Source organism: Typopeltis vanoorti, chromosome 9, assembly GCF_054136105.1.
Source record: "Typopeltis vanoorti isolate ZY-2024b chromosome 9, IOZ_Tvanoo_1.0, whole genome shotgun sequence".
Taxonomy (NCBI): domain Eukaryota; kingdom Metazoa; phylum Arthropoda; class Arachnida; order Uropygi; family Thelyphonidae; genus Typopeltis; species Typopeltis vanoorti.
Window position 1 is genome coordinate 116,587,069 of NC_143557.1, and position 16,616 is coordinate 116,603,684.

The following is a 16,616-nucleotide window of genomic DNA, read 5'->3' on the forward strand; positions in this document are numbered from 1 at the left end:
TTCGTACAGCAGAATTCCTCGCAAATCTGCAGGAACAGGTGTTGAAGAACCCTGGCATTGGAATTCGGGCTTTGTTCGTGGAGTTGCTAACTGTAGTCAAGCCCTGGATAACAAGGGTAGCCAATGGTAGGCCGTATGTATGGCAGCAGGATTCGGCCCCTTGCCGAATCCTGGGAAAAGTCAAAAATGGTTGTCTGAAAATTTCTACGACTTCACCAGTCCAAATGTTTGGCCTCCAAACTCCCCAGACCTTAACCCCATGGATTATTTTGTATGGGGCGCAGTTGAAAAAGACACCAATCGCACTTCCAGTAATACAAAAGCCCAGTTAATGGATAAAATTAAAACAGTTTTTGTGGCCCTTCCCAGGGAGACTGTAGCATCAGCTTGTTCGAGGTTCCGAAGCAGAATTGAAGCTGTGATCGATGCTAATGGTGGTTATTTTGAGTAAATCTTGTTGATAGTATTGTAATTAACTCTGCCTGTAATGTTTTTTTGTCAATTCATTAAATTTAATAGATACAAAGAAGATTTTCTTTTTCCTTACGAAACTGTCAAATTTATCCCAAACACCCTGTATATATATATATATATATATATATATATATTAATATACACACACACACACACACTAATCATGTGTTCCCTGACCTGGTCAATTTAGAAGCTTCTGTTAATGCTATGACTAATTTTTATGAAACTATCAGTATTGAAGTAAAAATGTTAACTACATACATATATATATATATGTTAAAGATACCAAGCTATTTTAAACCTGGTTTTAATCCATTTCCCATGTAAGTAAACAGACAAGTAAGTCAAGTTTGCGCCTGCAAATAGTGCAAGTCTGGGTGACCCGCAAAGTAGTGCAAGTCTTAGGCAACTCGTGGTAAAGATGGAATAAGCTCTGATCACTATTCTTAATATTTACTCTTAATGCAAAGCACATCTCCAATAAGCTCTGATCACTATTCTTAATATTTACCCTTAATGTAAAGCACATCTCCTTGAGGAGATGTGCTTTGCATTAAGAGTAAATATTAAGAATAGTGATCAGAGCTTATTCCACCTTTACCACGAGTTGCCTAAGACTTGCACTACTTTGCGGGTCACCCAGACTTGCACTATTTGCAGACGCAAACTTGACTTACTTGTCTGTTTACTTACTTGGGAAATGGATTAAAACCAGGTTTAAAATAGCTTGGTATCTTTAACATATATTATACCCAAGGTAAAAAACTTTCTACAACCTTCGCAACCATATGCCTTGGAGAAAGAGTGTCGTAGGTTTGATTCCTGTCGGTGACTTGAACAGCTGAAGGATCTTCATCAGCCATAGCCAAGTTAGCCGGTCTTGGGCATGGACAGTAGGGTTTCCCCCTCCCCCCTCAGTTTATCCTGGGGTTTTCCTGCAAAGCAGGCAAACTAGCCTCGAGAACCCAACACTACCGACATAGGGCTGACCATCTTATCCTGTGAATGGTTTGAGGTCCAATGATTAATAAACTCTCCACACCGCAAGGTAAAAGAGGGTAAAAGGAAGATGAGATGAGATTATATATATATATACAGGTAACCCTCGTATAATGCGGTACTTACACAATACGGTCTACAAACTGTAGTAACCCTTTATCTTTTCATATATTTTTTAACCGAAAAATATATGAAAATGCACGACTTAAAAATCAAATTTTATCTTAGTTAAATTTGCATCTGCCCATATCGCACATGTAGTTATAAGTAGCGAATTTATATTAGGGGAAATACCCTTTAGCATGCATGCATGTATGTATGTCAATTGTTTATCGTATAAAGTATTTATTGCTGAAAATTATCTTCGTTTTCTGCCAGGAAAGCCCATTAAAAATCATAAGTGTGTTAATCTCAAGCTGAGCACTTTATTTTCTGATGAGTTAAATACAATATGTAATGCTTTTTTTTATGTAAAAAAAAAAATTTTTTTTTTATAGTAATGGCCACTTAGAGCGCTTTTGCGATATGGTTGAAAACGAAATTAGTGAATTAATTGATGGGGAAATAGATTTAAATGAGGAGGACCTGGTACAATTAATAGATGACATTGAACCAAATGGCAAGGAAAGTTCTGCCAAAGATTTTGATTGTGATGAATCCATTAAAGAATTCAGTTTAAAGAAATTAGCAAAAGGATTGGACTTGGCAAGAAAGTTATTTTATGAATAATGATCCCTCAATGGAGCGCTCCGGAAAATTCACGAGACAATTGGATATTTGTTTAGCTCTGTATTATGAACTTAATAAAAAATTGCAGCATAGTGGTAAGCAAGATCTTATTACTGACTTGTTGATAACTAAACCAGCTGAAGTATGCAATGAGAATTATACTAACGATGTCCAAGAGATTTCAAGTGATGACGACGTCCGGCCACTCGTAAATGTAAATAAAGAACATCTACGAAATGTTAGTTTTGAAGAGAGTGATGACGATTAAAATATACACTTTATTTTATTTTGCCTAAAACATTTATGTATTATGTGCAATGAAGTTTACGTACAATTTATAGTTTTTTTTTATAATTTTATGCTATGTATTTGTTTCACAGTTTGTTTTCTTAACTTACATGAATTACCTGAATTAAATAAAAATATATTTTTGTTGGATATGTCATTGTTTATATAATCTTAAAAAAAAAACGATTTCGGAACCTAACCCTACTTTTTCTATGTGATCCGAGTCTTGCATAACGTGATTTATATAACGCAGCATTTTTGTGGAACCGAACATCCGCGTAACACGAGGGTTACCTGTATATTAGTCTGCTTATCAGCCTATGAAATGAAGAAAAAGCCATATTTTATCAGTGATACATGATGATGATAAGCAATAAACAGGTAACTGAGAAAACAGGTATCTCAGTTATCGGTTTCTCATGAAGTGGCAATAAGGAGAAAAACATTTTAAAAATGCAACATTTATTGAATATAAAGAAATTATATCATTTCAGAAAATTAAAAAAGAAATATGTAATAATTCTACTGTCAATAGCCAAATTCTGCATATTTCATCAGCAGGTTAAAAATAAGCCAATTAATGCTGAGCAACTATTTTAGGTTACCATGTTGCAATGTGTTGGATTCTTTGTAGTTTTCCTGAGCATTTTCTGGAGATAAAATGTTGTGAGAATATCCTCTTCTTTTGTTAGGAAAGGATTAAAACAAATATTTAATGCTTCCAATGTTTCATCTTAGTCATAGAGAAGTGACTAAGATCACATGCACGTACACACAAAGGCAGCAAAGTCACAAAACAAAATGAAACTTGGTAAAAACAAAGTCTAGAGTCCTAACTAGGTAGTGTGTTCTCTATAAGCGCCTGTCTGAAGCCGCATCATAGTATAGGATCTCTGAGAATTAACGTTTCCCATATTTATTTAGGTTAGGTTGGTTTTTAAAGGCAGCTGTTTTGTGGCAATTTTTGTCCAGACATAACAAAACTATAACTCAGCAGCCATATTATGTTTCTGCAATGTACTTAATTTATTGGAAACTTCACAATCACTGATGATGCAGACAGTTTAAAACTGAGAAAGAACTTGGAAATGAGTCTTAGTAAGAGACATTGCCAAGATTAAATTAATGCAACTTGCACAAGACATGCAGTGACAAAAATTTATATATAAACACAAATTGCTACCTTCTCCAATATTTGTTCCTCCTCAGGCGAACCTGGAAAATCAGCCATCGTAGAAGAGAGAGAATCACTGGAAAGAATGCTGTCACACCTATCTGCCTTCTTGAACCTGGGTCTATCAGTAGACTCTGTAGGTCCATCACTGGACATACTAATGTCTGTGCAGAATCCACTTTCTGAAACATTAATGTACACACATTATATATTTACCTGGCCTTATTTCTGGATATATGAAGAGTTCTAAAAGTAATGCCTCCATTGTGAAAGCTCTCCCTCCATCCATAAGAGAGAGAGAGAGAGAGAGAGAGATGTTATTAAATTAACAAGTAAAATACAATTTCAAGCATCTATTTTTCAACATAATCCCTTACTTTCAATACATTTTCTCTATCACAAGTCAAAGCAGAGGTGAGAAAATAATTCTGAAAACAAACAACCGGACTTAAATGTAAAATGCAGCTTAAATTTGAGGATCAGAAGTTTCATAGTCAGGAAGATGTTCCACAACTCTGTTTTAACAGCTATTGAAAATCAGATTTTAAGTTGCAGCACATCCTCCCTAAAGCCTGAACTTGGCTTCAGATGTATCAGTAAATCTCAAGGACATCAATTTTGAAAATAACCAACATATTAAAACAAAGATAAGAAAATGATCGTTTCCAAACACAACCTGAAGAGTTTCATTATGACAGATTCGATAAAATGTTACAAATTAAGGATATGCATTGAGAGGGAGAGAAATTATAATGAGAAATAGGGTGCAAAAATAAAACAAACTTTAGACTATATTTTGTATATATTTCATTGATATCCCTCATTTGGATAGGGAGCTATCACAATGGAGGACCTCCTTTTTAAATATCCCTCATACTTCCTTTTAGTAATAATTAAGACTGTTTTAAGAATAAATAGCAATGGTAATCATTGTATATTAAGTACCAATAAACTAATATATATATATATATATACACACACAAAGCAAAGTCCATTTTCGATGTTCACTTATAACTCGAGAACAAATTGACTGATTTTGATGATGTCTTCACCAATAGATAGAGGATGTTCCAAAGATGGTTTATGTGTATTTTCATCTATGGACTCCATATTATGGAGCAGTGATTATTTTTTTTTAATCTCCCTTCATGGCCTGAACTGCAGTTTAACAATATCTGGCCACTATTTTGTGGTCAGATATATATTGCTAATTTATTTAATCAATTTTTAATTTAATAAAATTTTAAAAATAATTCTATTGTTAAATTCTATTGTTAAGTTCTTTCACTATTACCATTATTATGTTTATTAGTAGTTTTAAGTAGTTTTTATAATTATTAGTAGGTGTGCAAGAACGAAGACTGACCATACATGCAAACTGAGTACTGACAGGACATTACGCAGGCAGATTCAATGCGCATGCAACTAATGAAGTAGCGTCTGTCATTACTGGGCAAAGAATTTAACCACAGAGACATAATCTTACACGGTCACAACAACAGACTGAAACGGATATGCGAGATGCATAGAACTTATGATGCACTCCAATATACCTTTTATTTTCTGCAATATCCGTCCTCTCCTCTGGAGAGGACGGATATTGCATTGATTTACCACAAATGAATCCAGGAAGTGGGATGGTACAAATGGAAAATTTAAATCCACTACATAGATATGGTCAACTCATCAATCAATACAAGTTGATATGTACAATTGAGTACAAGTGTCTCACATACATGTGTTTAAACCAAAGTAAACTTCGAGTAGAAAATTACATACATCTCTGCAATGCATTGCGTGCTGATGAAAATGCTTCAAACATTGGCCAAATTCAAATATTGCCTTCTTCTTTCGTGGGAACCTCCTGTTATTTCCACGAAAAGACTCGGGATGCAATGGTCTATGTTAGAGCGTATGGTGGTGGTGCTGACCTTTTCATTACCTTCATGTGCAACAGTAACCGGCCAGAGATTTTGGAAAATTTGCTACCCAGTAATAAGACTTATGACAAGCATGACATCATTGCAAGAGTTTTTCATGGCAAGCTGATGAAATTGATGAATCTTATCACAAGATTTTTGAAGCATGGAGGTGCTACATTTATTCAGTAGAATGGCAAAAAAGGAGATTGTCACATCTCACATATTGATTTGGCTGCAAGATAAAATCAAAAGTCATGAAATCGATTCCATTATAAGCCCAGAGATACCATCTCCTCAAGGTGACACAGAATTGTTCAATATCATATCAAAACATATGATGCATGGTCCATCCAAACTCATTCTGCATGAAGTCAGGAAAGTGCACAAAGAAATATCCAAGATCATTTATCAATGAAACCCAAACAAGTGAGGATGGATATCCAGATATCGTCGATGTGCTCCTTCAGATGGTGGATGAATTGTTACCATACATAATAGTTCCTTATAATCTGTTTTTTTCGCAAACCTTTAATGCACACACATGAAATTTGCAGTTCCGTGAAATCCATCAAATATGTATGCAAGTATAACAAGGACTTGGGCCAAGTTATGTTTTGTTTGCAAAATGAACATAGTGAAGTAGATCTATACCAAACCAAACAATACATCAGTACCTCTGAAGCCATTTGACGGATTTTATCTTTTGATATTCACAAGCACCATCCAACCGTAGTTTATCTCGAAAATGGTCAAAGAGTACACTTCACAGAAAGTAATGCACTCAGCATAGTGGAGTCTCAAGGGACACAACATTAGCAGCCTTTTTTAAGCTATGCATCGAAGATAATTTTGTCCAAACACTGATGAGGTACTGCACCTGGCATCAAAATAAATTTCAACGAAGACAGGGTATTGCACATAGCTGCCAATGTGGACAATGATCCTGGTGTGAAAAAGAGTAATACTCTAGGTTATGTTTATGGTGTACATTCCAATAATGCTGAATGCTTTTATTTACGAATACTGTTGATGTGTGTGAAAGGACCAAAATCATTCAGTGACATAAGAACAGTAAATGGCGTAGTACATCCAACATATTAGGATGCATGTGAGGTTTTGAATTTGATAGAAGATGATTGTCACTGGTCTGATTGTCTCATGAGTGCAATAATTTCAAACTCCCATCATCTTTGCACCTTTTGTTCACCGTAACATGACTGACCCTCTATCACTATGGTCAACTTACAAAAATCATTTTTCGGAAGATATCTTACACCAAGAATGTTCTACTCATTCTCAGGTTCAGTTTAATGAAGCAATATATAATGAGACATTACTGAGACTTGAATCAATTGTTAAGTCAATGAGTGATAAAAGTGTTAAAGATTTCTGTCTTCCGATACTAAACAATCCTTTGCCTCTAGATACAGATTTAATCTGGGAAATCTCATACAATTTCAATGAACTTCGAGATTTATTAAGTTGGCATGAACAATCACTAGCTTCAGATCAAAGTTAAGTTTTTCACAATGTTTTAACAAGCTGTGAAAATCAATCAGGAAAACTGTTTTTCTTGGATGCCCTAGGTGGTACTAGGAAAACATTTTTACTAAATTTGTTATTAGCTAAGTTGAGAAGCCAAAGTAAAATCACTCTGGCTGTGGCATCCTCAGGTATAGCAGCAAATCTATTACAAGGTGGTCGAACTGCTCATTCTACTTTCAAAGTGCTACTTACAAATTGTGGCTAATAATACACCTGTGTGCAATATATCAAAACAAAGTAGTTTGTCGAAATTATTACAAAACATTTCTTTGATTGTTTGGGATGAATGTACAATGTTCCATAAAACAACTGTTGAAGCAGTCGACAGAACACTGAGGGATATCAGATCTTACGATTGAAGAATGGGTGGAATAACTGTTTTATTTGCCTTTGATTTTCACCAAACACTGCCTGCCATATTCCATGGAATCAGGGTGGACCAAAGTGAATGCCTGCCTTAAGAAATCGTCACTATGGCATGATATAGAGAAATTTTCTCTCAAAACCAATATGTGTGTTCACTACATGGAAACTCTAATGCAAATTCTTTCTCCTCAAAAATGTTAAAAATTGTCAATGGTGAAGTACAGCAAAGAGAAAGAAAAATTATATGAACACACCTAAATATTGGGAAAATTGTCCAAACAGCAGATGAATTGTTGTGCAGTGTCTACCCATCTATTGAGAACATAACAGAAAAGTCACTTTCTTGGTTCAGGGAGAGAGCTATCCTCACAACTCAAAATGATGCTGTCAATAATGAATGAGTTGGTTCTTAATAGGATCTGTTAGTGTTTACAAATTAGTAGATACGCCTGTGGATGTAAATCATCATCATCATGCATATCAAGGATTTAGGCCTAGTGTGGTCTGTTCCAGTCTTAGAAGTCATCGTTGAATCATTTAAGAGGACGTCCTGGTTTTCTTTTTCCTAATGGCTTATACTTTAAGGCTTGTTTTGGTAATCTTTCTATTTTCATTCTTTGAATGTGTTCCATCCATTTATGTTTATATTTTTTAATTTTTTCTATTACTGATTCTTGGTTTAATTCTTTCATAATTTCTTCGTTTCTTTTGTGATCAAATAGAGTATACTCTGCAGTTTTTCTCATAAACTTCATTTCTGCTGTTATTAATCTTTGTCTTTTTGTTTTATTGTCCAGATTTCACTTCCATACAATAAGACTGGTAGGGCTAATGTATTGTATATTTTTAGTCTGGTTTGTTTCTGAACTAGGTTTGGTTTAAATATAGAGTTAATTACACCTGTTATTTTTAAATATTTTGCAATTTTTACGTTTATATCTTTTTCATTTTCATATGTGATCATACATCCTAGGCAGTTAAATGAATTCACCTGTTCTAAGATCTTGTTATCTATTACTATCTTAAGTTCTTTCTGGATCTTGTCCTTTAAAGGCCATAGTTTTTGATTTTTCTGTTGATATTATCATACGCTAATCTTTGGCTATCTTATTCAGATCTAAAATAGCTTTCTGTAAGTTATCTTCAGAATTTGTAGATGTAGATGATGCAATTATTTTTCCCATGGAATTTTTAAATTCCCTTAAGATTGCCTGGACATAAAATTGAAAATAGGTGTTCCTATTATTGCTCTGAAATCTGAATCCCCACCCCCCTCAAATCTTTGAAATGGAACTAGGCTTCAAGCAAAACTGTTGAAACCAATTACTAAAATTAAGGGGATATTAAATCCCACATAGTTTTAAAACCGAATAAGAAACTCAAAGATAGGAATCAGAGAGTTTCTTGCCGAATATAGTAAACTATAAAGTATCGGCGAACACTAGCGTTAGCAAATGCAAGTGATCCTAGTACGTAGTACAATCTCGGGCAACTCGTTGCAAAGGTGAGTAAAGTTCAGATCGCTATTCTTAGGTATTATCCATAATGTAAAAACACATTTCCTAGGAAAAGTATGCTGTTATTACATTATGGAGGGAGGTCACCACCCAGACCGGTTTCAGCCTTTTTTGAGGCCTCATCAGTGAGTGGCTAGACCTAATACCGAAGTGTATAGCGAAAAGAGCTTATATACTCTGCGAATGAGTTTACCAAGTAGGTGCAACCATTAAGTTACTTAAGTATAAAGAGCTAATAAGCTTCATTTCGGCAATGCAGCTTATTAGCAAATGAAGCTTATTAGCTCTTTATACTTAAGTAACTTAATGGTTGCACCTACTTGGTAAACTCGTTCGCAGAGTATATAAGCTCTTTTCGCTATACACTTCGGTATTAGGTCTAGCCACACTGATGAGGCCTCAAAAAAGGCTGAAACCGGTCTGGGTGGTGACCTCCCTCCATAATGTAATAACAGCATACTTTTCCTAGGAAATGTGTTTTTACATTATGGATAATACCTAAGAATAGCGATCTGAACTTTACTCACCTTTGCAACGAGTTGCCCGAGATTGTACTACGTACTAGGATCACTTGCATTTGCTAACGCTAGTGTTCGCCGATACTTTATAGTTTACTATATTCGGCAAGAAACTCTCTGATTCCTATCTTTGAGTTTCTTATTCGGTTTTAAAACTATGTGGGATTTAATATCCCCTTAATTTTAGTAATGTTTTCATTGCCGAAATGAAGCTTATTAGCTCTTTATACTTAAGTGTTGAAACCAATATATAGAAGCTGTGATATTTACAGGTCCTGGTATCGGAGAAATTGTCTTCATTGCTCGAATACCCCTCATTCCTTCAGTCCATTTGCATTCAAAGGGTTACAATTTCAAATAAGAGTTTGCTTTGCAATGACGATTAATAAAGTCCAAGGATAGACCCTTAGATAGGCAGGTTTAGATTTAAGAGATGAATGTTTCAAACATGGGTAGTTCATGTAGCATATTCTTGAGTTAGCAGTCCTGAGAATTTAATTATTTTTGTTGAGAATGATGACACTTCTAATGTTGTTTACAAAGCAATGTTACAATGCTCACAATTCTATACCATAATGAAAGCAACAGCACCAAATACTCAAGTAAATAACCTGAAGCGAACCGCTAGCAGTATAAGTTAACCTCAGCGAAGCAGGAGGGCTTAGATAGTGTTATATAAGTAGGTGATAAATATTCTCTTATCTGTTATTTTTTAAAAAAATATCTATTTTCATTTATATGTATTATTTTTTTTTTATTGAAAAGCAAATTTATGAGTGTGGGAGGGACATGCCAAATTTAGACCTTCATGTTACATCTAATGTAATATAATTAATAAAATAAGATAATGTAAAAAAGTCAAAATGAAAATTACTATAAAATTTAATCTAACTTAATGCCACATACCTGTAGAACACTGAGACTGCTGGGTTACAGAACGATGCCTAGAATTTGGACTGTCTCCTGCTTCAAATCCTAGGTTCAATGCTCCATACAGATTGAAAGATGATTGACTGCTACCTGATGATGAAGAACTGCTGATTGATATTATACTGTGGGGTCTCTTATTGTTCCTGAGTTGCTCTGATGATGATATTGCAACAGAATTTCTAAAACGAGGGGCTATATATATATTAAAAAAAAAAAAAAAAATCAATATCAGACTATTTTAACCATGTATATTATACAAAGCTTACTTCCTAGTTAACTTATATGTAACAAATACACTTATAAATTAGGTTAGTATCATTAAATTATTTTATCAGCAAACAAATTACTATCACCATTATGACTGGCATATCTATGGAAGAGTCAGAATACACATTATCAGAGGCCCACACTAACCATCATTTGCACAACTGATCATACTTCTTAACTTATTCACTATCAGCCTGTTTACAGCTACCTCTCACAATCTATTTCATTCATTCACTGCTTTTGAAGCACAAAATCTAGTCTTCACACCCTTACACAATTTCCAGAGGCAACACCTGGTTCTCTCCCTGCTTGTCACTCGTCATGTACTGAAAACTTTTGCCTCAATCTTATAGAACTCATCATCATCAAATTCCTGCCATGTACTCTCAAGGGGTGTACAGGATATGATAGTCCTACATGAAAAATTTTATCATTACTAACTTCCTATCTACAATTTTCCTCCAAATTAGTCTGTTACTTGTCAAGACTCCAACATTATCACATCTTATATTTCTATCATCTAAGGCACTCTGTACCGTATCAATCCACCTATATCCTGGTCTTCCTCTGGGTAGTTCACATGCCAACTTCGCAGAAAATACTTGTTTTGCTAATCTTTCCTCGCCCATTCCGTTTAAGTGACCATACCACCTGAGATTAGCTCTGCTAACGCATTCCAGGATGCCGACAATGTCAAGTTCTTTCCTAATATTCTCGTTTTTAATATGATATTGCCATTGATGCCATCTGTTCATGCCTGTAATCTTTCTCAGGACTCTCATATCTGCGGTCTCTAGTCTTTGGTCAAGTGTTTTACTTCTGACCCAGCTCTCAGATCCATAACTGGTTTGAACACTGTCTTGTATACAGCTAATTTAGTGTTCCGACTAATTTCTCTCTTATTCCATATGAATTTATTCAATTGACTTCCCACCATACCAGCTTTGCTGATTCTGTTGTCTATTTCTATATTTAATTTACCATCTTCAGTAAAAATCGTGCCTAAGTAGCTGAAATGTTTTACTTGTTCCACAGGTTCTCCATTCACAACACAGTTGACATTTTCAATGATTCTGCCTATTTTCATTGTCTTTGTTTTTTTATTGCTGACCTTCATACTATATCTATTACAACAACTATTCAATTTAGTCAGAGAATCTTGCAGACTTGTAGCGGATTTATTTAGAAGTATAACATCATCCGCATAAAGCAAAGAGCTGACATTAACATCTCCAATTTTGATATAATGTTTAATACCAGGGGTGCTTAAGGGTCAAAGCTGTATAACTGAGAGGAGACCTCCGCATAGCCTTTAAAGGAATGCGGAGAACCGACCAGGGCTTGTAACCTAATGTCCAATCCTCACCTTCTCGTGGTGCACCATGTTGGGTATCGACTTGGATACTGAACGAACGAGGATGGGCTGGCAATTTGGGATTTAGCCAACCAAATTGTATTCTTATTGGTTAAACCAAAATAAAAAATGATGGTACAACATGACAAAATTTCATGCCGGCTGGGGCGTCGCCTGGTTAAACAAGGCCCCCGTTGTTTTCGCCAGGGAACCAGGGCAAACAGCGATAAGTCAGCTACTGGAACAAATCTGAAAACAAATCCCAACTCAACATCACCAGAGTTAAAGATCAGTACTATCAACGTAGGAAGCCTGAATGGCAAAGAAATGGAGCTAGCTGAGGAATTAGATAAGTACCAGATCGACATAATAGGGGTGACTGAAACAAAAAAGACAAAAACTGGTGAGATCTTTCTGAGCAATAAATACAAAATGTTATATTCAGGCAATGACAATCAAGGAAAAGAAGGAGTAGCCATAGTATTCAACACAAAATACGAGGCTAATCTTCTTGAATGGCAGTCAGTCTCAAGTAGAGTAATGTGGGAAAATATGAAAATGGGAAACTGGACAATGAGACTTATTTGTGCCTATGGTCCCACAGAAGGTTCTACTAAGGTAGAAGTGGAGGAATGTTTTGAGGATTTAGAGAAAGCATCTGACACAATGAAAAAGGAAAAGTTGGTACTTGTTGGGGATCTAAATAGCAGAGTAGAAAGTGATTGTCAGACATACAAAAATATTTTGGAAAAATTTGGAGAAAAGAGCAAAGCTAATAATAATGGCAAATATCTGTTGGATTTCTGCTCAGAACATGGACTGGTTATTACTAACACCATGTTCCAACATAAAAATGTGCACAAATTCACATGGAGAGAAGAGGCTAGGAATAAGAAAAGTCTCATTGACTATGTTATTGTTGATAGTGATGTTTTCTCCCTGGTGCAGGACACCAGAGTGTACAGAGGATTTGAAATTGGAAGTGATCACTATTTAGTCTTGAGCAGGATAAAATTGAATTTCATATTGAAAAGAATAACATGTAAGAAAGTTTTAAAGCGAATAAAAGTTGAGCAGCTCTCGGATGTGAACTGTAGACTAAAATACACAAAGATTATTGAAGGAAAAATGAAAGCGTTTGAGAACAGGATTCAAACTTTAGAGATTCAGTGGCAAGCCTTGAAGAAAACCTTGATTGATTCAGCTAGAGAGGTATGTGGTGAAGTTGTTTGCAAGAATAGAAAAATTAGAACTCCTTGGTGGACACAGGAAGTTAAAGAGGCAGTGAAGGAAAAGAAGAAAGCATATCAAAAGTTCCTGGCAAATAAGTCAGCTTGTGCTCTTAGAGAATAGAGAGACAAATGTAAGAAAGTGAAACACTGTGCAAAACTAGTTAAACAAAAGTCATGGGAGGACTTTGGCAAGAATGTAGAAAATAAATATCAAGAAGTTGGCAAAATATTCTGGAAGTTGTTGAAGAAGCTTAGGAATGGAGGAAAGAGTGCTGTAAAAGGAGTTAGAGATGATAAAGGTGACATGAAAACTGGAGAAAAAGATATCCTTGAAGTATGGAGTAATTACTTTGAAAAACTGCTAAATGAAACAAGCAGTGATGAAAGCACAGTGTTAAAAAACACTGACCAGGCATGCAGTCAGGGATACATATCCATACTTGATGTAGAAAAAGCCATCAAAGGCTTGACATGTGGAAAGGCAGCTGGAGTAGATGATATTCGACCAGAAATGCTGAAGTATGGGGGTATAAAAGTCTTACAGTGGCTGCACTGCTTCAGAAAACCTAGACAGAGGGACGAATTCCTGATGATTGGAGTAGAGCTCTAATAGTACACATATATAAAAAAGGAAATAAAACTGAATGTGAGAATTACAGAGGTATTTCCTTACTGAGTGTTCCTGGCAAGATCTATGCAAGTATACTTGAGAAACGGTTGAGAAGAATTGTGGAAGAAAAGCTTGGTGAAGAACAAGCTGGTTTCAGGCAAAACAGAAGCTGTCAGGATCAGATCTTCACTTTCGACAAATAGTCGAGAAAGCATGGGAATATAACAAAGATCTGTATTTAAGTTTTGTCGATTTGGAAAAGGTATATGATAAGGTGCCAAGAGAGAAGCTATTCAATACGTTGCAGTTATATAGTGTCAATGGGGCATTATATCAAGCAATACTTAGTCTTTATTTGAGTTGTAAGTCAGCAGTTAGAATTGAAGGAAGTACAGGAAGATGGTTTAATGTTAAATCTGGTGTGAGACAAGGATGTACGTTATCCCCTCTGTTATTCATTATCTATATGGATCACATTATGAAGGAAATTGGTATTAAACATGATATCAAAATTGGAGATGTTAATGTCAGCTCTTTGCTTTATGCGGATCATGTTATACTTCTAAATAAATCCACTACAAGTCTGCAAGATTCTCTGACTAAATTGAATAGTTGTTGTAATAGATATGGTATGAAGGTCAGCAATAAAAAGACAAAGACAATTGAAATAGGCAGAATCATTGAAAATGTCAACTGTGTTGTGAATGGAGAACCTGTGGAACAAGTAAAACATTTCAGCTACTTAGGCACGATTTTTACTGAAGATGGTAAATTAAATATAGAAATAGACAACAGAATCAGCAAAGCTGGTATGGTGGGAAGTCAATTGAATAAATTCATATGGAATAAGAGAGAAATTAGTCGGAACACTAAATTAGCTGTATACAAGACAGTGTTCAAACCAGTTTTAACTTATGGATCTGAGAGCTGGGTCAGAAGTAAAACACTTGACCAAAGACTAGAGACCGCAGATACGAGAGTCCTGAGAAAGATTACAGGCGTGAACAGATGGCATCAATGGCAATATCATATTAAAAACGAGAATATTAGGAAAGAACTTGATATTGTCAGCATCCAGGAATGCGTTAGCAGAGCTAATCTCAGGTGGTATGGTCACCTAAACAGAATGGGAGAGGAAAGATTAGCAAAACAAGTGTTCTCTGCCAGGTTGGCAGCAAAACGACCCAGAGGAAGACCAAGATATAGGTGGATTGATACGGTACAAAGTGCCTTAGACGATAGAAATATAAGATGTGATAATGTTGGAGTCTTGACAAGTAACAGACTGATTTGGAGGAAAATTGTAGATAGGAAGTTAGTAATGATATAAATTTTTCACGTAGTACTATCATATCCTGTACACCCCTTGTGGGTACATGGCAGGAATTTGATGATGATGATGATGATGATGTTTAATACCACTTTCCTTCATTATGTGATCCATATAGATAATGAAGAACAGAGGGGATAATGTACATCCTTGTCTCACACCAGATTTAATATTAAACCATCTTCCTGTACTTCCTTCAATTCTAACTGCTGACTTACAACTCAAATAAAGACTAAGTATTGCTTGAATAATGCCCAATTGACACCATATAACTGTAGCATATTGAATAGCTTCTCTCCTGACACCTTGTCATATGCCTTTTCTAAATCGATAAAATTTAAATACAGATCTTTGTTATATTCTCAGGATTTCTCCACTATTTGTCGTAAAGTGAAGATCTGATCCTGACAACCTCTATTTGACCTGAATCCAGCTTGTTCTTCACTAAGCTTTTCTTCCACAATTCTTCTCAACCGTTTCTCAAGTATACTTGCATATATCTTACCAGGAACACTCAATAGGGATATACTTCTGTAATTCTCACATTCAGTTTTACTTCCCTTTTTATATAATGGTACTATTAGAGCTCTACTCCAATTATCGGGAATTCGTCCCTCTGTCCAGGCTTTCTGAATTATGCAGTGCAGCCACTGTAAGACTTTTATACCACCATATTTCAGCATTTCTGGTCGAATATCATCTACTCCTGCTGCTTTTCCACATTTCAAGCCTTTGATGGCTTTTTCTACTTCAAGTATGGATATGTATTCCTGACTGCATGCCTGGTCAGTGTTTTTTACCACTGTGCTGTAATCACTGCTTGTTTCATTTAACAAATTTTCAGAGTAATTACTCCATATTCAAGGAAATCTTTTTCTCCCGTTTTCATGTCACCTTTATTATCTCTAACTCCTTTTACAGCACTCTTTCCTCCATTCCTAAGCTTCTTCAACAACTTCCAGAATATTTTGCCAACTTCTTGATATTTATTTTCTACATTCTTGCCAAAGTCCTCCCATGACTTTTGTTTAACTAGTTTTGCACAGTGTTTCACTTTCTTACATTTGTCTCTCTATTCTCTAAGAGCACAAGCTGACTTATTTGCCAGGAACTTTTGATATGCTTTCTTCTTTTCCTTCACTGCCTCTTTAACTTCCTGTGTCCACCAAGGAGTTCTAATTTTTATATTCTTGCAGACAACTTCACCACATGCCTCTCTAGCTGAATCAATCAAGGTTTTCTTCAAGGCTTGCCACTGAATCTCTAAAGTTTGGATCCTGTTCTCAAACTCTTTCATTTTTCCTTCAATAATCTTTGTGTATTTTAGTCTACAGTTCACATCTGAGAGCTGCTCAACTTTT

At 35.4% G+C, this 16,616-nt stretch overlaps 1 protein-coding gene across 1 annotated transcript in view; it reads right to left on the bottom strand.

Moving 5' to 3' along the window:
• Positions 1 to 16,616, bottom strand: part of LOC150103454 (puratrophin-1-like) — a 221,867-nt gene that overhangs the window by 13,776 nt on the left and 191,475 nt on the right. Inside the window, exons 22-23 of the mRNA XM_090398483.1 lie at positions 10,439 to 10,654; positions 3,674 to 3,846 (exon numbers count right to left, since the gene is read on the bottom strand). Of these exons, the coding sequence (XP_090254609.1) occupies positions 3,674 to 3,846; positions 10,439 to 10,654 (389 nt within the window). The remainder of the gene's footprint in view (positions 1 to 3,673; positions 3,847 to 10,438; positions 10,655 to 16,616) is intronic.